Source organism: Hypanus sabinus, chromosome 7 (genome assembly GCF_030144855.1).
Source record: "Hypanus sabinus isolate sHypSab1 chromosome 7, sHypSab1.hap1, whole genome shotgun sequence".
NCBI classification, from domain to species: Eukaryota; Metazoa; Chordata; class Chondrichthyes; order Myliobatiformes; family Dasyatidae; genus Hypanus; species Hypanus sabinus.
The window spans coordinates 163234665-163256883 of NC_082712.1; the positions used below are offsets into that span (position 1 = coordinate 163234665).

Below are 22219 nucleotides of genomic sequence, written 5' to 3' on the forward strand. Positions count from 1 at the left end.
CATTTAAAAGACTAAATTCAGCCACCATCACTCAAAAAGCTCTTGTGTAATGAGACTGCAGAGGTATTGAATACACAGACATTACAGAGTGCTCCTGTGGTGTGTTTTTCTATTATCATGAATATTTAGTTATGTTCCCGTAGCCATGCTTATATTTCAGCTAATAGCAATCCCCAATTTGTATCCAAATATCCTAACTTGTATTTGTGAAAAACCACAAAGTGGAAATGTTAAGAACTTAATGATAGACATTATTTTACAGTAACAACTTCAGTTAATACATAATTTTACTTCACATCAAAATATTTTCTAAAAGCCACATAAGTAATACATACTTACTTTTCATCCTCATAATGGCAAGGTCTGTGTTTAATGATCCGATGGTCCTTCCTCAATACTGTGACTTGGTGACCCATACTAATGCAGTACAAATGAATGGCATCCTGGCCCCCTTCAGAGGGACCGGTGAATGTGTGCTGTGGGGCCACTGTCACATGTAGACCAAGATGGGTAAGGATGTGAGAGACATCAGTGAATCCATTGTTTTTTTTACATTTCAGGCCTTTATGTTTACTATCGCAGATGCTATTTTATCTTTTAAGATTTATTTAATTCAGTAAAATTAAATCTCTCAACCGCATGGTATAGGATTGGCTTTATTTGTCACATGCACAGTGCAACATACAGTGAAATGTGTTGTTTTGCATCAGTCTCAAATCAGCGAGGATTGTGTTGCCATGCTTGCAACATGCTGACAACTCACTAACCCTAACTGTATGTCGTTGGAATGTGGGAGGAAACTGGAGCACAGGCAGAATGTACAAGCTCCGTGCAGTCAGTGGCGGGAAACAAACTCCAATCTCACTGCCAGTGCTGTGAAGCATTGCGCTAGCCACAACGCTATCCTGCCGCCCAGCGGGTGAGATTTGAGAATCTTCCCAGACCTTTGGTCTTGGCCACTGGATTACTTGTTCACTCACACTTGTCCCATCAGTGAAATGTTTCCCACAACTTTAAAGAGTCTATATCTCATTATTTATTACTATTTATTTATATTTGCATGGCACAATATGTTGATCTTTCACTGATCCTGTTATAGTTACTATTCTATATACTTGCTGAGTATGCCCACAGTAAAATGAATTTCAGGATTGTATGTGGTGATGTAGATGTACTTTGATAATAAAATTTACTTTGAACTTGAACTTTAATACTGTGCTATTATTCCCAACAATATGCAAATTCTGGCAGTGATTCACATATACTTATGTCTTAAGTGTATTTTTGAGAGGTCTGGCACAGATTTATTATGTGGCGATTTGGTTTGAAAGTGAGAAACTATTTTTCTTAGACACATATCTAGCATGCACTTTCTTTTAGCTCATATGGAGGCAAATCAGAATCCCCAGATCTCCATGGGTGACTTTGAAAGCAAATGGCCAGCTTTGCACTACTAGTCCCTGTTTCTTGAAGTTAAGATGAACAATTAACAGAACAAAAATCATTTAGCTTTACCAACAGTTCCCCTTCAAGAAAAATAAACTTGTATGTTAACTTGTATGTAAACATAGTCTTAAATTAATCCCATTTGCTAACAGATGAATGTTCAGTTTGTTAATGCCTCTGTTTACGTAACTGTTTTAAATGAAGGGGTGACTCAGATGTGATGGAGACAAAACACTGGAACTCACAGCACTATTCAACTTAAAAATAGACTTCACCAGCACATTAAAAGGCAATGTCTTTGCTAAATTGTCTAGATACACACAGAATCATTATTACATTTAATTGGTGCACACTTCCCCTGAAGTCACCTAGGCTATAAATTAGTCTGCATGTTTGAACCCAAAACTGCAAACACTCGGTGTGGCAGGCAGAATCCATGGAAAATGAGTAAATGACTGCAAAATCTCCAGAGGGAAGAAGAGGTGCTGTTCCTCAACTTTATGTTGGGCTTCATTGTAAGAGTGTATGAAGGCACTGACAGATAAGGCAGGCTGGGAGTGGGGTTGGGTAAGTAAAATTCATTCAAAATATTTTCTAACGAGTAAAATGTATTCTTAAAGCTACCTAAATAATACATATTTTTATCCTCAGGATGGCAAGGTCTGGCAGGCAACTGAAAGCTCAGTGAAAGAGTGAATGCAGCTGCTCTTCTAAGTGGTCACCCTAACCAATTCTGATGAATGCTTTTGAGACGAACCACAAGCCAAAGTCAGAATGACCTTTGGCCTAAATCACGAGTTTTTTCTCTTTCCACCGATGCTGCTTGACTTACTGAGTGTTTCCGACATTTTCCGTTTTTGTTCCACATTTCTGGCATCTACAGATCTTTGATTTTCATAACCCGTTTTGGCACTTATACGTCAGTCATACTATGATACAACTTACAAAAGGGTCTGAGGCAGAGTGCCGTGGTTGCATAGTGATTAGCACGATGCTCTGGCGCTCTAGCGATCAGAGATCAATTCTGGTGCCATCTGTAAGGTGCTTGCACATTCTCCACGTGACCACATGGGTTTCATCCAGGTGCTTCGGTTTCCTCCCACAGTCCAAAGACGTACCACTTAGTAGGTTTGTTGGTCATTGTAAATTGTCCTGTGATTAGGCTACGGTTAAATAGGTGGGTTGCTGGGCTCGATGGGCTGGAAGGGGCCGTTCAATGCTGTAGCTCTAACTAATCAAACAACTAAATAAATAAATATTTTATAAGAATGCTCACTTTATTCCGAATTTGTACAGTCTTAGATAGTAGATAGTCTCCTCCAGAAAAGGGTGATAGAGATATTCAGCCAGTAGCCAGTACAAAAAGCATTTTCCAAAATCACTCCATTCTTCATTATTGCAAAATACCTCCACATAACATTGAAGAGTTCTGTTATCATTGATAATGTAACCAACAGGACTTATATTAAGTTCATATTTATAAAATGACCCATGACTGACACACAACCTTCAAGTTATTCAATAGCTTTATTTGTGAAAAATAAATCAAAGTCATTGAATTTTCAAATTATACTTCATTTGGATATGACAAATGGACATTCAATTATCAGACATGCGGAGAGCTAAATCCGTTGAAACAAAATGAAGAGGTGGAGACAGACCTTGTGGTGCCAGCGAACAAATCTTCACTGAACACTGTACGTTTGCTTTGTACCGTTAATTAAGAGTGTTACAATTAATGATCGAGGATCCTTTCGATTCTTGCAGCAAGTAATCTTCCCATGTAAGACATCACCTAGAACCAAAAGAAACATATTATTCTATCTATACAGAAATAATGAGTAGGGAAAACTTCACTGTGCATAAACAAATCTGATTATTGGCCCTCAAAGAAAGAAAGGTTTGGAATGGTAGCTATACATACCACAGCAGTGTTGATACATGGGAGGCAGGTTAGTATAGTGTTTAGCATAATGCTTGACAGTGCCAGTGACCTGAGTTCAATCCCACTGCTCCCTGTAAGGAATTTGTACTTCGACCGCGTGTGTTTCCTCTGGATGCTTGGTTTCCTCCCACATTCCAAACACACAAGGGTTAGTTGGTTAATTGCTCACATGCATATCATTGGGTAATGCAGGCTCATTGGACTAGAAGGGCCTGTTCTAATCTGTATCTCTAAATAGATGTAAACAAATCTGTTGGATCTCCAAAGAGGAATTTCACCTGCTGAATTCATGCACATCACTCATGGAGATCTAAAGTTCCCTCTGAGTATTGTTATGCAGTGTTTGCTCAGTTGCAGGCAATCATACCATCAAACAAAGGAGCAGAATTAGATCACTCACCCCATCGAGTCTGTTCTACCATTCCATCATGGCTGATTTATTATCCCTCTCAATCCCTTTCTTCTGCCTTCTCCCTGTAACCTTTGATGCCCTTACTAATTAAATATCTATCAACCTCTGCTTTAAATATACCCAATGACTTGTCCTTCTCAAACGTCTCTGGCAATAAATTCCAAAGATCTACCACACTCTGGCTAAAGGAATTCCTCCTTGGTTCTGTTATAAATGGACCTCCTTCTTTTCTGAGGCTTTGCTCTCTGGTCCTAGACTCTCCCACTATTGGAAACATCGTTTACATGTTCACTTTATCTAAGCCGTTAATGATGCTTTGTTTTGAGACTATTATTTACCCATTTAGCAGATGTCCTGAAAAACTTGGCGAACACTAGGGCAATGAATGTTTAACAACAATTTTTGCCTTTGGAAGTGCTTCAAACCCACGTCATGCCAGAGATGTGGATTTACATTGCATCCCCATGCACCCACTATTTAGACTTTGGTGTCTATGCTCTTCATCTGCACTGACAGCCTCTGACAGTGACAATGCTGGGGTCTTTCTTTCAAACAGTTTCTATATGTCTCCATAGAGTTAGATAAAAACAACAGATTTTTAGAAACAAGAGAAGATATGTAGATGCTGGAAATCCAAGCAACGCATACAAAATGTTGGAGGAACTCAGCAAGCCAGGCATCATCTGTAGCAAAAAGTACAGTTGACATTTTGGGCCAAATAAAATCTAAAAATACAACACTGAAATACTAAGGAACTAATTAAAGTCAGTAAAATACAAGTCTCCTGGTTGCTTATCAGACTGAGAATCCTCACTGAAATTAATGGGGCTTCTGAATGTACACCAGCTCTGAATGGTTCAGGATCAGAGAGGAGAACTTTAGTGAGACATGGTTCACAGGTATCTATTATTCAATCCACACTCGATTTACAATGGGCTTTTACAATGGATCCAGCACTGATGGGAAATGGCTCAACTCTGGCAGTTCCCTTGGTACTGGCAACTAGAACCCGTGAGATCCAACTCAATAAATGTCCTACGTCCACATGACCATAAGACCTTAACATAAAGGAGCAGAATTAGGCTTTTTGGCCCATTAAGTCTGCTCCACCATTCAATCATGCCGATTTATTTTTCTCTCTAGACACCATTCTAGGACGTTCTCTGTGTAACCCTTGGAACCCTTACTAATCAAGCACCTATCACCCTTTCCTTTACGTGTTCATGATTTATGGGATTGCTTAGTCTATGTTCACTACCATATCAGTAGATCTGGATTCATATCCTATTAAAACATTGGAAATGGAAATATTAACATACAGTGGGAATGAGATCCTTTGGCCAGTTGTGGTCCATGCCAACCAATGGGCATCCATCTGCATTAATCCTATCTTCAGAATCAGATTTATTCACACTGACATACTTTATGTTGTCAAATGTGTTACTTTGTGATAGCAGTACAGTGTGAGACATAAACATCACTATAAATAAATAGCATGAAAGGAGAATTGAGAGGTAGTTTTCATGGAACTTTCAGAAATCTGAAGGCAGAGTGGAAAAAAACTGTCCCTTTAACTTTGAGCATTGCCATCAGGTTCTCCCCACTGACAGTAACAAGAGGGAATGTCCTAGATGTTGAGGGTCCGTAATCGTGGATGCCACCTTCTTGAGGATGTCCTTGATGGTTGGTAGGGCTGTGCATGTGATGGAGCTTGCAGAGTCTACAACCCTCTGCAGCCTCCTTTGATCCTGTGAATTGGAGCAACCAGTCAGAATGCTCTCCATTGTACATCTGCAGAAATTTGGTAGCGTGTTTGGTGACATGCCAAATTTCCTCAAACTCTTACTGATGTAGAAATGCTGGCCTGCCTCCTTCACAATTGCATCAATATGTTGGATTCATCAGCTGCATGGAGAGGGGGACCTGCTGCGTGGGCAACAGCTTATTCTCCATACGATAGTGCCTTGGCTTGCGAATCATGTAGATAGCTGGGATGCAACATCCATGGTTGACCTCGACCAACAGAGTGCCTCTCACAGGGCTCATGTTTCTATTGCCCCATAGAAGCAGAGAAGAAAACTGCTTTAGAAACTTCGCACCAATGGTATTGTAGATATTTAAAATGAAATGTTATTTATTAAGAGATACAGCATGGTAACAGGCCCCTCCGGTCCAATGAACCCATGCCACTTAATTACACCCATGTGAACAATTGACCTACTGACCCTTAAGCTTTGGAATGTCAGAGGAAAGCAAAGTTTCCAGTCATGGGGAGAACGTGCAAATTCCTTGCACTGAGCAGCAGAATTGAACCCAGGCCACAGGTGCTGTAATAGTGTTATGCTAACTGCTATGCCAATTAGCATTATCAAGTTCCACAGTTCTCTGACTATCAGTCTACCTACCAAAAACCACCATTATCAGCCTTAGCTAAAATTCGAAGCATGCCTTACCACCTTTCTGTTATGTGTGAAGTTAAAATTTAAGTGCAACTCCTTCAAGTAAATTATATGCACCATTACTGCTTATAAACAGATGGCCATTGGTATCATATGGGGCCAACAAAATAAATATGAGTCTACTGAAATGATTGTTTAATTATCATTGGATAATGAATCACTTTTCTTCTCCTTTTAGAGAGATTTATTTGGCTGCTTCACTTTTTTTTAAAAAAATCCTTGGTTTTATAATAAACAAGAAGAGCAAATAGTTACCAGGAATCACATGGAGGCATTGACAATTAATGACAGATAATGCACGAACAAATGTACTGTTTCTGTAATATTTTTGATACCTATCAACTACTACATTGGAAATTACTTTCACAGCAATGACACTGGTGTCAGTCACTGCCTTGTGAAGATACTTCAGATTATATGAAATAAATAAAGTCTGTTGCTAAAAAATATATTTTTACTAACATGTACATGCCTATAATTAGATTTGTGGCACAAATCTATCTATCAGTATATTGGAACACAAAGGCACAGAAATTTACTTCAGCCCACCTAATCCATGCTGAACTATTAATCTGCCCAGTCCCATCGACCACAGCCCTCCCATCTATGTACATTTATGCAAATGTCTCTTAAATGTTGAATGCAAACCCACATCCACCACTTCCACAGGCAGCTCGTTCCACACTTGCCACACCCTCTAAGTGAAGTTCCTTCTCAGGTTGCCTTTAAATATTTCATCTTTCACCTTTAACCCATGACCTCTAGTTCAACCTCAAAGGGAAGAAAAACCTGCTTGTATTTACTCAAACTACACTTCTCACAATTTTGTATCAACTCTTCCCTCATTCTCCTAGGCTCTAGGGAATAAAGTCCCAACCTATTCAACATTTCCCTATAACTCAGGTCCTCAAGTCCTGACAACATCCTTGTAAATTTTCTCTGCACTCTTTCAATCTTATTGACATCATTCCTGAAAGTAGGTGACCAAAAATGTACAAACTACTCCAAATACAGCCTCACCAAAGTCTTCTCCATCTTCAACATAACATCCCGACTCCTCTAATCGATACTTTGTTTATAAAGGCCAAAAGCTTTCTTTACAACTCTATCTACCTGTGACACCACTTTCAAGGAATTACAGATTTATATTCCCACTTGGTAGGCCGAATGGTTTAATTCTGCTCTTATGGTCTTATTTCTGTCTCGGATGATGCTGTCTGACCTGCAGAGTCTTTCCTGCCTTTACTTCAAATTTCCAGCATCTACAGTTTTTATATTATAGATTATTATTTTGCCAAGATAGTCTTTTGTTGGACAGTCTTGAATAGCCAAGGTGCAAAATGTACTTGACATCAAGAGTGTTACTGGTAGCAACACAATTATCTTGCAGAGGGTCAGCGGCTTTAAATTCCTCGGTGTTATCATTTCAGAGGATCTGTCCTGGACCCAGTCATTATGAAAAAACCATGGCAATAGTTCCCCTTAGAGGTTTGTGAAGATTCCACATGACATCTAAAACTTGCCCTCCCCCCCCCCATTGAGCGCACATACACAGAGCGCTGTTACAAGAAAGCACCGTCCACCATCAAATGCGCCCACCACTCAGGATAAGCACTTTCTCGCTGCTGCCTTCCGAAAGAATGTATGAGAGCTTCTGACCCACACCACTAGATTCAGGAATAGCTTTTATCCCTCAAACATCAGGCTCTTGAACCAGAGGGGATACTGAACTTGATTCATCATCCATTTCTGAATTGTTCCCATAACCTGTGGACTCACTTTCAAGGTCTCTGCATCTCATGTTCTCAATATTTATTGATTCTTTATTATTACTTTTCCCTTTTGTATGCGCACAGTTTGTTGTCTTTGCGTATTCATTGTTTGTCCTGTTTGTCTTATATATTTACGAGGGGTGATTGATAAGTTTGTGGCTCAAGGTAGAAGGAGTCAATTTTAGAAAACCTAATACATTTCTTTTTCAACATAGTCCCCTCCTACATTTACACACTTAATCCAGCAGTCGTGGAGCATATGGATCTTGGACCTCCAGAAAGTGTCCACAGCAGGGCTGATTGATAAGTTCGTGGCCTAAGGTAGAAGGAGGTGAGTTATACAGCTCTCATTACATGCACATGCAGGTCAACTCTTTGAGTGAGTATGCAGAAAGTTTGAAGTTAATAACTCATCAGGGGTGATTGAGAAGTTTGTGGCCAAAGGTAGAAGGCACCCCTCATATATTTATTGTAGTTTTCTTTTTATTATTGCATTCTTTATCTTATTGTGTTTTATTGCTGCCGCATTGGATAAGGAGTTACAATTATTTTATTCTTCTTTACACTTGTGCTCTGGAAATGACATTAAACATCTTGAATCTTCAGAAGCAATCCAAGTAACTTATCCATCTGATTCTGGCAACTAAGGCAGCTCAATTCTAGACAACACTTGTATAGAGTGGAGTACACTTTAAATGATGAGGAAATGAGTCTCACCACCTCATTATTCATGGGAACCATCAATAATGCAAATATGGGTTAAAGCAAATAGGGAGCAGAGTGTACACAGTCTTTTAGTCTAGCTTTGACATTCAAAGATTCAAAGGTTCATTATCAAAGCAGGTATCCATATACAACTTGAAATTTGTATTCTTTATATCTGAAGCCAATATTCTTGAGTCTTCAGTTACTGTACTTTCTTGGAACTTGTTTGCTTAATGTCAGGGATTGGAGGGCAATTTCCCACCTCTAAAATGGATCCTCTTCTGCTACATCTCCCCCTCTTAGGAGATTGGTTGGCGGAGTGGGAAATGATGAAGGAATTTTGCATTACAATTTGCACCACAACACCTTGTGAAAGGATAAATAGGACAGATGGTCTTTTCCAGTGCATCATTTGCTGATGTTCATGTGAACATTAAATCCTTTGTGATCAGTCTTCAATAGAACCTATGCCTAAATAATCAGTTTAACTGGGCTTGAGGTCTTTAAATCTTTAAATTGATTTTTAAAATTTCTCATCAGAGTGGCAGCTGGAAGCTGTACACTACAAAAAAAAACTCCATTAGAGTCAACATAAAAATCAAATATCAAAAGGAGAGATTTAATGTCGCCTGTGGTGAGAATGGATTATTCCTAAATGACAAAAATTGCCCAGTCCCATTGTTAATTTCTCACAATGGTAATCCCCTTCTCAAAACTTGCACACTTTTTTATTCTCTCGTAGCCAGCTAAATCTATTCTTGAGAAGTATACTGCTCATTAGTGATATCAAGCTTTAATGTCTCAAAATAGAAACATTCGATATTCTGTTAAATGAACCTGGGTGTCAATTACTTTTGTCTTTACCTTGTAAATTGGCATGGGGTTTTATAGACTTATCACCAAAAGTATCAATTATATTCTTGCTGTGCTATCACTGTATGTGTGGAGAACACATTGCTTTACCGAAAGATTGTTTCCCACCAGCAATTAGTGTGCAGGCTCACACAATAAAAACATACACACTGGATCAGAATTAGACCATAACTCTTCTCAAGCCTAAGCTACTATTCATAAAGACCATGACTGACTTATCACTGGACTCCACTTTCTTGCTTCTTCTCAGCCTAAGATATATTTAATAAACTGATAGAATTCTGCTCTTGCACCTAGTTTAAATTTAACAACATGCTTTACAAACAGCTGAAAGGGACACCAATGTACTTGCCCATCTCCGGGTTCACAGCTAAGGTCGTCAAGCAAAAGTTAGAAAAGATGGTGTTGCTAATTACAAACTCTAAAATTTGTAAGTGGAAGGAGTCTACCCCTCCTACACATCTTCAATGGCTATGTGATATTATGTCTTATTTAAATTTAGAGAAGATCTGCTGCTTAGTCTTAAATTTGAAACAATCTTTTTTATGATATCTGGGGACCTTTCCTAAATTACTTTTCCAACTTATAAAGTTTAACAGTGCACAGACTTTTATGTATATTTCTATCTTCTCTTCTTAAGCGAATACGTTTTTTTTCTAATTATCCATTATCATCCATCAGCTTTTTTCTTTGGTCGTTGGTAGGGGGTTGACTTTTTTCTTATACAAAAAATTTATTTTATGATGTATGACCTATCTTTAAATTTTTGATTATAGAGTGGTATACCTTTATGTGATATGCTATAACATTTTGATCAATTTTATTACAATATATGAATGTACACAAGTTATGTTGAGATGTATCTATGTGTTGCACACTGTAAATCCTGTTTTTTCTTCTGAATAAAAAGAAAGAAAAAGATAAAATAATCAGCAATGTGTTCAATGATATTAAACTCACAATGGAAACAGAAAACGAAGGGAAACTAGCATTCTAGGACGTAGAAACACAGTCGGCACTTTGGAAACTTAAGGGGAACACATACAGATCAGATCCTAAACTATCACAGCTCCCACCCAAATGCACACAAGAAGAGCTGTATCAAAACTTTGATACTGCAGCACAGCAGACCTAAAGGATAAAGAATAAAAACATCCCTTTAAAGTATACACATGAAGCAGATACCCACATAACTTCTTATAGAGATGCCTATGAGGTCAGCAACAGAAAAACCAAGAAGCAACCAAATGGGTTGTTATATCTTGGAAATGATGGCTCTCAGAACATAGAATTCCAGGAACATAGAATTCTGATCGCACATATGCTAACAGTAACATTGGGGACAGTACTTCGCAGACCAAAAGAATGAACCAAACTATAGAACAAGACTAATATGGTCTACAAAATCCATTGTGGGGACTGCAGCAAATATTACATCAGCCAAACTGGGAGAAAACTAACCACAAGGATTCATGAACATCAACTGGACATGAACTAGCATGACCAACTCTCTCTAGTCTCCACCCATGACAATTGAGAGGGGCACAACTTCGACTGGGCATCAGTGAAAGTCATGGCGCAAAAAATGTGGTATGCAAGAGAACTCCTAGATGCATGGTTTTCCACATACAGTTCTGTAAAATGACTTCAAACCTAGTTATGAGACAAAATTCCAGACCACAACGCATGAAGTTCGCCACGCAACCAATCAGCGATGAGATTTCTTCCCTACGTCACAGTTGCATTTCCGTAACAATGACCAATCAGCTGATTGACAAGTATATGAAGGTCAAGGACAGACCAGAATTAACAGCACAGTGATGATGCTTCCACGCATGGTGACAAAATATTTGCATTAAATTGCCAGGATTGGAAAACTCAAGCCAACCATCAACCACCCAAGCTACATATTTTTCAAATTATTTCCAATATATATAATTATTCAGTATCATACAGCACAGAAATAGGCCCTTCAGCCCATCTACTCCACACTGAACTGCTTTCTGCTTAATACCATCAACCCACACCTGGACAATAGCCCTACATACCCCTTAACCCTTATCCAACACTTTTGCTGGCAGCTTGTTCCACACTTTCACCACCCTCTGAGGGGAGCTCCCCCTTGACTCTCCCTTAAATATTTCCTAAGTTGCTGGGTACAGAATCCTAAAGATTTACAATCAAATTCCTCTCCCCCTCATTCTCAAATGGACATTATTTTGCTCTGCTTCTTGTTCTAATTTCCATCATCGGGGTAAGATCCTCTCACCATTTATCTTGATGACCCTCAGTGCTTCAAAATTCAAAGTAAATTTATTATCAAAATACACATATGTTACCATATACCATCGAGATTCATTTTCTTGTAGGCACTTACAGGGAAAATATAAACAAATTTACAAAAAATAACTATACATAAATAGACAAAGACTGGCAACTAGTGTGCAAAAGGCGACAAACAATACAAATAATAAATAATACTGAGAACACAAATTGTGAAGAATCCCTGAAAGCAAGCCTGTCGGTTGGAGAATCAGTCTGGAGTAGTGGTGACTGAAGCTATCCATGCCGTTTCAGAAGCCTAATAGCGGTAGGGTAATAACTGTTCACAAACCTGGTGGAGTGGAATGTAGGTTTCTGTACCTCCTGCCCAGTGGTAGTAGTGGCATGGCTTGAATGGTGGGGTCTTTGGTAATGGATGCTGCTTTCTTGTGGCAGCACTACATTTAAATGTATTCCCTGGTGGGGAGGGCTTTGCCTGTGATGCCCACCCCACTCTCAGAATCTTAAGACGTTTCAGTAAGTTCATCCCATTATTGTAAACTCCATAGAGAGCAGGCCAAGCTTACTCTTTCATTGAGAACTTCCACACGATAACTTAGCAACAAATGGCACCCAAAATGTTACTTAAGAGAAAAGGGACCAGGGAAATAAAAACTAAAGGGCAACTCTTAGCCAGCAGGAATTACGACAGAGTCCGTTTCAATTGTAACCATAGAGAATAAAAAAAAATCAGGTTTCACCAAGAAAGTTGATACAGCTTAAAAAACTAATGAAAGTTCTACTGAGGAGATTTGTTAATTGAGGCTACGTCAAGATAAAATAAAGCTTGATGGATGCAGATAACATTGAAAAACTACTTTTCAAAGCAAACAACAATTAAAAGAAAATTTAAACCGGAACCATCACATGTTGGTCAGAGAATAATTTACATCAGTTATAGTACAATGGAGATGATAAGGCACTATGCCATAAACATTTTAGATGTCTGCTGTACATAGACCATAAAGGCACAGTATGGGCCCTTCGATCCATGATGTGGTGCCGATCTGAAGAAGAGGGCATGGGAGAGGGAAGAATTACTATGAGTTGGAGAAGTCATTCTTTGTGCCATCAGGTTGGAGGTGATCAAGACAATCTGAGAGTGGCTTCACTGTGGCAAAAGAGGGCGGCCATGGACCGACATGGCATGAATATCAATTTCCCCAACTTGTGGAGATTTTTCACTTTCCCTCAACCCTCCACTTCAACCACTCCACTCTAGGCTCTTAATTTTTCTCCTCAGGGGCTATCACCTTTCACTGTACACCTCCTCCTTCCCTTTCTCCCATGGTTCACTCTCCTCTCCCATCAGATTCCTTCTTCTCCAGTCCTTTACCTTTTCCACCTATCTCCTTCCAGCCTCTCACTTCATTCCCCACACCCACCTGGCTTCACTTATCACTTTCTAGCTCGTCCTCCTCCCACACCTTATTCTGGCACCTTCCTCCTTCCTCTGTAGACCTGATAAAGGGTCTCATCCTATAATATCAACTCTTTATTCATTTCCATAGATGCTGCCTGACCTGCTGGATTTCTCCAGCATTTTGGGTGTGTTGTTCTGGATTTCCAGCATCTGCAAAATCTGTTTGTGCTTATAATTTTCAAGATTATGGCTCAAATTAAACTTATTTATTTGTAAATCTAATTACTTAGAAATGCATATTGTTAGAATTAAGATTTCTTTGATGTATACTTTCTCATCAATATTATACTAAACCGTAGCTAATTAATTTGGCTGTCTGTTGTCTGAGATTGCCTTCCTGTGGTGCAAATTTGATATGCTCCTTCGGCAGCTGCATCTGCTCCTTCCTGCAATTCACATTCCTCATCAAAAAACACTGCCAGGGTAAACAGCAATATTCAGGCAGCTTCAGGGCAGAACAGAGTGTACATGTGAGGTCAATGAGCTTTCATCAGAATGGAAAGTGAAGTAAGTTTTTCCCTCCACAGATGCTGCCTGACCTTTTGATTATTTACAATATTTTCTTCAAGTATGGTAAAACTTCGTGATCTAAATTTCTTTTGAAGACCTGCCACGTTAGCAATTTTAATTAATTACCTAAAACAGAACAGTGGTAGTAATTGTTCTGCAAAGCGACCCAGGTTCAATTCCCACTGCTGCCAGTAAGGAGCTCAGTTGTTCCGCTTCCCTCCGAAAGTGTCTCCAAAGATGTACCAGTTGGTATGCGAATTGGTCATTATAAATTGTCCTGTGATTAAGCTAGGATTAAATTGGGGCATTGGCTTGACAGTCTAAATGAACCATATCTTAATAAACAAATACATTTATTATCAGCAAGGAATTACTAAACATGACTGTAACAAAGAAGTTCATGATTTGGGACCAATTTCTTCTGAAAAGCATGAATTCAAAACCCAGAATCAGAAATTTCAACTAAGAGACCTAAGGGTCTTAGATAGGCTGAATAGTGGGAAACTTTTCACTGTAATGAACATGTCTGAAACCCGAGCCATAGGTTTAAGATGAGGAGTAAGGTGGTTGGAGGGGATCTGAAGAAAAAGAAATTTCATCCAAATGGTGACTGTGATCTGGAGCATAACACCTTCATAACATGGCAAAGCAAGTACTCTAAAAACATTTAAAACTTATCTGAATGAGCTCTTGAAACACCAAAGAATAGGAAGTTCACAGTTCAAAGTAAATTTATTATCAAAGTACATATATATGTCACCACATACAACCCCGAGATTTGTTTTCTTGTGGGCATATTCAATAAATGCAATAACAGTAACAGAATCACCTAGTAAGGCAGACAATAAACTACGCAAATACAAAAGAAAACATAAGAAATAATAACAATAAATAAGTAATAAACATCAAGAACATTAAGGTGAAGAGTGCTTGAAAGTGAGTCCATAAGTTGTGGGAACAACACAGTGATGGGGCAAGTGAAGTTAACCCTTCTGGTTCAAGAGTCTGATGGTTGAGAGCAATAACTGTTCCTGAACCAGGAGTCTTGAGGCTCCTGAACCTTCTTTCTGATGGCAGCAGCGAGAAGAGAGCATTAGCTGAGTGGTGGGGGTCTCTGATGATGGATGCTACTGTCCAGCAACAAGGATTCATGTAGATGTGCTCAGTAGTGGGAAGGGATTTACCTGTGATGGACTGGGCTGTATCCACTGTTTTTTTGTAGGATTTTCCAGTCATGGGGAATTGGTATATCCATACCAGGCTGTGATGCAGCCAGTCAATAAGCTCTCTGCCAAACTTCTATAGGATCAGAGGTGCCATGTGCTTTCTTTGTAATTGCACTTACATGCTGGACCCAGGTCAGGTTCTCTGAAATGATAACATCAAGTAATTTAAAGTTGTTAACCCTCTCCACCTCTGTTCCCTTGATAAAGACTGGCTCATGAACCTCAGGTGTCCACTGCCTGAAGTCAATAATCAGTTTCTTGGTCTTGCTGACAGCGACTAAGAATTTGTTATTGAGGCATCACTCAGCCAGATTTTCAATCTCCTTCATGTATGCTGATACACTGAGGCTACAGACCAAGAGCTAGTAAGTGTGATTAGTGTAGAACAAGGGTTTCCAAAACTTTTTATACCATAGACTAATACCATTAAGCAAGGGTTCCGTGGTCCTCAGGTGTAGAAGGATACCTGAAGATTGGCCTGATCACATCAATCAAAAGTTCCTGCATCTGTGCTGAAATTAACCGTGCCTGCCTATGGCAGGAAGTTTGAATGCAATTTACACAGCATACAGTACTTATACAAAATATGCATTATGTGTTCAAGTTCAGGTGCAAGTTGGTTATGTCCCAGTTTTCCTCAAATATTTTTGCTCCAGGTGTTTGCTCAGCAGCATTGTTGTTGCACATTGGGCACAAACATTGAAGATGGTATGTGGCCAGAGGACTGGAAGGTGGCAAATGAATTTCATGTGAGTTTAACAAATACTGTATAAGAAGTCGGCCATCTGGTTTCTTTTGTTTGCTCCAGCATTCAGCAAGATCTACTGTATCTTCCACTTCAGCATTATTTTCTTACGTCAAGTGCACATCCCTTGATTTCCTTACTATCAAAAGATCTCTTAATCAGCCTTAAATATACTTAGCAACTGGGCTTCCTTACTCTTGGTTAGAGAATTCCAAAGATTCAATATTCTCTGGGTGAAGATACGTCTTCTCATCTTTGCACTGAATAGCCATCTCCTTGTGTTGAGAACGTAGTCCTAGTTTCCAGACATCTTAGTCAGGGGAGCCCAGCAAATTCTACCCTTACAACCCCTGAAAAACGTTGTATATTTCAGTGAGGTCATCTCGCAGTCTTCTAAGCTCAGGAGGCTATAGGCCTTTCTGTTTTTTCTGTCAGAGGTCAGTGCGAGTCCGAAGATTGAAGTCCCGTGATCGCAGAGTCAGAAGGTCGAAAATAGAAGTTGGTAAGTCTGGAAGTCAAGGCCCAATGTCTTCAGTTTGCTGAATATTGTGTCATGCTATGTTGGCACTGGAATGTGTGATGAACCTTACTTCTAGCTCATCCTTAGGTTGTGTTGGTTGTTAACACAAATGACACATTTCACTGTATGTTTCAATATACATGTGATAAATAAATGAATCTGAATCTGAATAGAAGACCACAGGACAAAGGAGCAGAATTAGGCCATTTGGCCCATCATGTCTGCTCTACCACTCGATCAAGGCTGATCCCTTTTACCCCTCCTCAGCCCCACTCACTGGCTTTCTCCACGTAACATTTGATGCTGTGGCCTATCAAGAACCTATCACCTATTTCCCAATGAACTGGCCTCCACAGCTGCCTGTGGTAACAAATTCCACAAATTCATCACCCTCTGGCTACGGAAATTTCTCCGCATCTCTGTTTTAAATGGACACCTGTCTACCCTGAGGCAGTGCCCTCTTGTCCTTTAGTCCCCTACAATGGGAATCTACATCTACTCTATCTGGGCCTTTCAACATCTGAAAGGTTTCAATAAGGTCCCCCTCTCAACCTAAATTTCAAAAAGTACAGGCCCAACGCTATCAAAAGTTCCTCATGTGATAACCCTTTGATTCCCGGAATCATCCTTGTGAACCTTCTCTGAACTCTCTCCAAAACCTGCACATCTTTTCTTAGATAAGGAGCCCAAAATAGTTCACATCACTCAAGCTGAGGCCTCACCAGTGCCTTACAAAGCTTATATTCTAGACCTCTTTAAATGATTGCTAACACTGCATTTGCCTTCCTCACCACTGATTCAACCTACAAGTTAACCTTTAGGGTGTTCTGCACAAGGACTCCCAAGTCCCTATGCATCTCAGATTTTTGGATTTTCTCCATTTAGGAAATAGTCTGCACATTTATTTCTTCTATCGAAGTACATTGTATTCCAGCATCTTCTCATACAATTAAAGGGTTAGGAATACAGCTATGTTTTGGACAACAGAAGGTAAAAGTCCAAACAATTTACCTTCCATATAAGTTTCTCACTGGGATTCCTACGTCCTACTAGGAACAGGAACAAGGAATCCATCCTGTCCTTTGTAAAGTTAAATCTGTTGCTCCTATTGCTAAATTGTTTCATAACAGTATCATCTTTTTATCCTAAGTTGCATCAGTTTCCTTTATCAGTAATCACTGCACCTGAGTTCATTACTAGAAACACAAGTGATTCTGCAGATGCTGTAATCCAGAGTAACAGCAGGTCAGGCAACATTTATGGAAAGGAATAAAGAGTCGACATTTCCTTCTTTCAGTCTTCTTCCATTCCCCACTCTGGCTTCCCTGTTACTTCCTCTCTTCTCACCTGCATATCACCTCCCACCATGACCTACCTCCTTCCCTTTCTCTGAATCCATTCTCCTCTCCCATAACAGACCCTCGTCTTCAGCACTTTACCATTTTTGCCGATCACCTCCTGGCTTCTCATTTGATTTCCCCCTCCCCCAGTTATCTGGCTTCACCTGCCACCTTCTAGCTTCTTCCTCTTTCCTTTCCAGTTCTTATGAAGGGTCTTGGCCCAGAACATCGAATGTTTATTCCTTTCCACAGATGCTGCCTGACCTGCTGAAATCTCCCAGCATTTTGTGTGTGTTGCTTTGGATTTTTAGTTTTGGCAGAATTTCTCCTGTTAATAATGATCAAAGCAACACAAACAAAATGCTGGAGGAACCCAGCTGGTCAGGCTGCATTCATGGAATGGAATGAAGAGTTGACGTTTCCGGCAGAAACCCTTCATCATCAGATCGTGGAACTGAACCAAACAGCTCATTTGGAGAAATGCACCATCACAGATACGATGTACTGAATAAAGATACAGCTAAAGAAAGATAAACCACTTTTCCAAGATTCATGCATGACAGGGAATGAAAGAATGAGTAGTCACTTTTGTAATATCAGAATTGCAGTGGCTGGTTTCCAAATACTGACTTACAAAATAAACTAAAACAAAACAGAGCGATAATGACAACAACATGTTTTTGCAGAAATATGAAGTATAAATGCACTGGAGAAAACTGTCCTCTTCATTTTTTTGTGTCACATTATCTCTCTATTTGGCTTATTGAGTCGATACTGGCTCTCAGCAATCACATCAATCCTATTCCCACAGCTAGTTTCCAATTATCTTTTCTCTCTTACGTGTCCAAGGAAATCTGAGAACACATGGAGAATGTGAGGCAGCAGTACTTTCTGTACTACTGGCAGTTCCTGCTGCACCATTGTGCTGTTTCCACCTTTCCTTTTTGAATAAGGCCATTGAACCTAGAGAAATATTACCAGAGCAATCCAGGCTCCCCGTCGCCCTTCCTCTTAAATCAGGTCAGCACTACTTGACCTGGACCACTCCTGCAGTACCATGGGTAATCAATTTAGCGATTTGCTTCTACAATGAATGACATTATTATTGTACATTATTTAGCAATATTGCTGAATAATGTCTGAGCAAGTTACTGTTCTTTTCTCCAAGCTGAGAAGAGGAAAGACCTCAAGTCCAAAACAACATGATTCCGATCCAGAAACAATGGACCAAGGAGAATTTCAAAGTCCTGCATGCTCATCAGATTGACATTATCAGGTGTTACAGCATCAAGATTCCTCTGTACTATATTCTGCAGCATTTATAGCCTGCTCTATTACCCCTCCCACAAATAAATAAACAGCAAACACATCCTGTTAGATCATGAACATTGGTTGTAGTTTGATGGACTCTGGATCAATGGCTCTTTATCGCTTCTGCTATTGCTTGCATGGAGGGGGTGGAGTCTGGCGCGGATGGGGGTGGAGGCGGGGGTTGATGCTTTTTGCTGTTGCTCCTGTGAAAGAAGGCGGGAAGGTGGGGTTTCAGGACTTTAATGTTTCTATGGTGTTTCGTTTTTTCATGGATGTTTGTGAAGAGGACAAATTCCAAGTTGTTTACTAGATCCATACTCCTGATATTAAATGCACTTTGAAACTTTGAAACACAGAAATTCTGCAGATGCTGGAAATCCAGAGCACCATACACAAAATGCTGGAGGAACTCGGCATCTACGGAAATAATTAAAGAGCTGATTATTCAGGCCAAGATCCCTCATTACATTTCTGTTAAATATTGGACGTGAACAAATTAATATTCCGTGCCAAAATTTGGTCTTGGGTCCCTGGATTTGATTTCAGTCCCTATCTCTTCCAGAAAATCCCGAGCATCATTGAGTCAGCTCAATCCCCTCTGCCATCACTTTTCTGAATCACCTTGAACACCACCTCACTATCATGCCCTCCTTTTAAAATTATTCTTTCGATAACTTCTCGTAATCTTTTTTATGTATTGCACTGCATTGCTGCTGCAAAACAACACATTTCATGACATATGTCAGTGATAGTAAACCTGAATCTGATTCTAACTTAAAAACTGTCAATCCACAAAAAATGGCACACGAACATCAGTATTAACTCCAGAATTTATTCCAACAGATGGAATCATTCATATGTAATGTTTATCCCAGCTCAATGAGTATCAAGTAACAGCTTGAGGCATTCTCAACTTTGTTTGGATTCATTTCCATTTTTGCAATAGATTAGCTAACAGGGGCGATGTTCACTGACCAGATGTTTACTTTGGCCACTATCAATATACCTGGAGGTGATATTTGAAAATTAGTTAGGCAGCTTGGCTTCAAATGCTGGATCAGAGCCAACACAACAAAGTAGTCCACAGATCATTTCACTACATTAAACACAATTATTAACATTGACCTCCTTAGTATCCAATTTAGATCACAACAATTGAATTTTACATTTAGAAGCCAGACTTATCCATGTGAAAGTGTAAGATTAAAGGAAAGGCAGTAATTAAAATAGTCTTCAAACACTTTCTCATGTTTATAATTAAAATAGTCACCTGCTTCTCATAAGTGAAAAGTAAAAGAACCTAAGGGCAAAAATAAAGTCTTTGATCCTTTCTGCTGTAGCAATGGTACCTTGCACCCCATTCTCTCCTTTTCCATTCCCCAGTTTTGCTCCTGTATTACCCCTTCTTTTCTCCTCATTTGCCTATTGGCTCCTTCTGGTTTCCCTCCTCCTTCTCTTTCTCCCATGGTCCACTCTCCTCTCCTATCAGATTCCTTCTTTTTCAGCCCTCCAGCTTTTTTACCTATCACCTCCCAGCTTCTCACTTCATTCTCCCTCTCCCACCCACCTATCTTCTCCTTCAGCTGGCTTCGCCTTTCACCTGCCAGTCTGCACTCCTTCCCTCGCCTGCCTTTTCTGGCTTTTTGCCCCTTTCTTTCTAGTCCCGATGAAGTGTCTTGTCCCAAAATGGCAACTCTTTATTCGTTTGCATAGACACTGCCTGACCTGATGAGTTTCTCCAGAATTTAGTGTGTGTTACAGTGTTATATGGGGTTGTGTTTCCAGGAAAAACAAATTTTGGAGAAAAGAACAGTTACTGCTATGTTGGACTTAGAGCAACAACCCAGGGATATATCTATATCTGTAAATATTAATAATGATTATATTGATTATATTCCAGTATCACTTTAAAAGATAAAATATTATTATTTATTACTTGATGTTAAATAGCTTGTTCAATGAAATCAAAGTATGCAATGGACTGATTTTCTGGATTATTATTACAATGAACATGATTGGAGCAGAAACAGTGGTATGCAAAAGTTTGGGCACCCCTGGTCAAAATTACTGTTACTGTGAATAGTTAAGTGAGTAGAAGATGAACTGATCTCCAAAAGTCATAAAGTTAAAGATGAAACATTCTTTTCAACATTTTAAGCAAGATTAGTGTATTATTTTTGTTTTGTACAATTTTAGAGTGGAAAAAAGGGGAAGGAGCACCATGCAAAAGTTTGGGCACCCCAATAGATTTGAGCACTGAGATAACTTTCAGACCTTAATTAGCTTGTTAGGACTATGGCTTGTTCACAGTCATCACTAGGAAAGACCAGGTGATGTCAATTTCAAAGCTTCATAAATACCCTGACTCCTCAAACCTTGTCCCAACAATCAGCAGCTATGGGCTCCTCTGAGCAGCTACCTAGCACTCTGAAAATTAAAATAAATGATGCCCACAAAACAGGAAAAGGCTATAAGAAGATAGCCAAGCGTTTTCAGGTAGCAGTTTCCTCAGTTCGTAATGTAATTAAGAAATGGCAGTAAACATGACGGTGGAGGTCAAGTTGAGGTCTGGAAGACCAAGAAAACTTTCCGAGAGAACTGCTCGTAGGATTGCTAGAAAGACAAATCAAAACCCCCATTTGACAGCAAAAGACCTTCAGGAAGATTTAGCAGACTCTGGAGTGGTGGTGCACTGTTCTACTGTGCAGCGACACCTGCACAAATATGACCCTATTGGAAGAGTCATCAGAAGAAAACCTTTCCTGCATCCTCACTACAAAATTCAGCATCAGAAGTTTGCAAAGTAACATCTAAATAAGCCTGATGCATTTTTGAAACAAGTCCTGTGGACTGATGAAGTCAAAATACAACTTTTTGGCTGCAACGAGTAAAGGTATGTTTGGAGAAAAAAGGGTGCAGAATTTCATGAAAAGAACACCTCTCCAACTGTTAAGCACAGGAGTGGATCGATCATGCTTTGGGCTTGTGTTGCAGCCGGTGGCATGGGAACATTTCACTGGTAAAGGAAAGAATTAATTCAATTAAATACCAGCAAATTCTGGTAGCAAACATTACACCGTCTGTAAAAAAGCTGAAGGTGAAAAGAGGATGGCTTCTACAACAGGATAATGATCCTAAACACACCTCAAAATCCACAATGGACAAAAGGCACAAGCTGAAGGTTTTGCCATGGCTCTCACAGTCCCCCGA

The 22219-nt window shown here is 39.6% G+C and overlaps 1 protein-coding gene across 3 annotated transcripts in view; it reads right to left on the reverse strand.

Moving 5' to 3' along the window:
- Positions 1-2954: 2954 nt before the first annotated feature.
- The window catches only part of prmt3 (protein arginine methyltransferase 3), a 255955-nt gene continuing 236690 nt past the window's right edge, over positions 2955-22219 (reverse strand). For all 3 annotated transcript variants that reach the window (XM_059976035.1, XM_059976033.1, XM_059976034.1), the window contains one exon: positions 2955-3241. In XM_059976035.1, the coding sequence (XP_059832018.1) occupies positions 3132-3241 (110 nt within the window). In that variant the 3' untranslated portion in view covers positions 2955-3131. The remainder of the gene's footprint in view (positions 3242-22219) is intronic.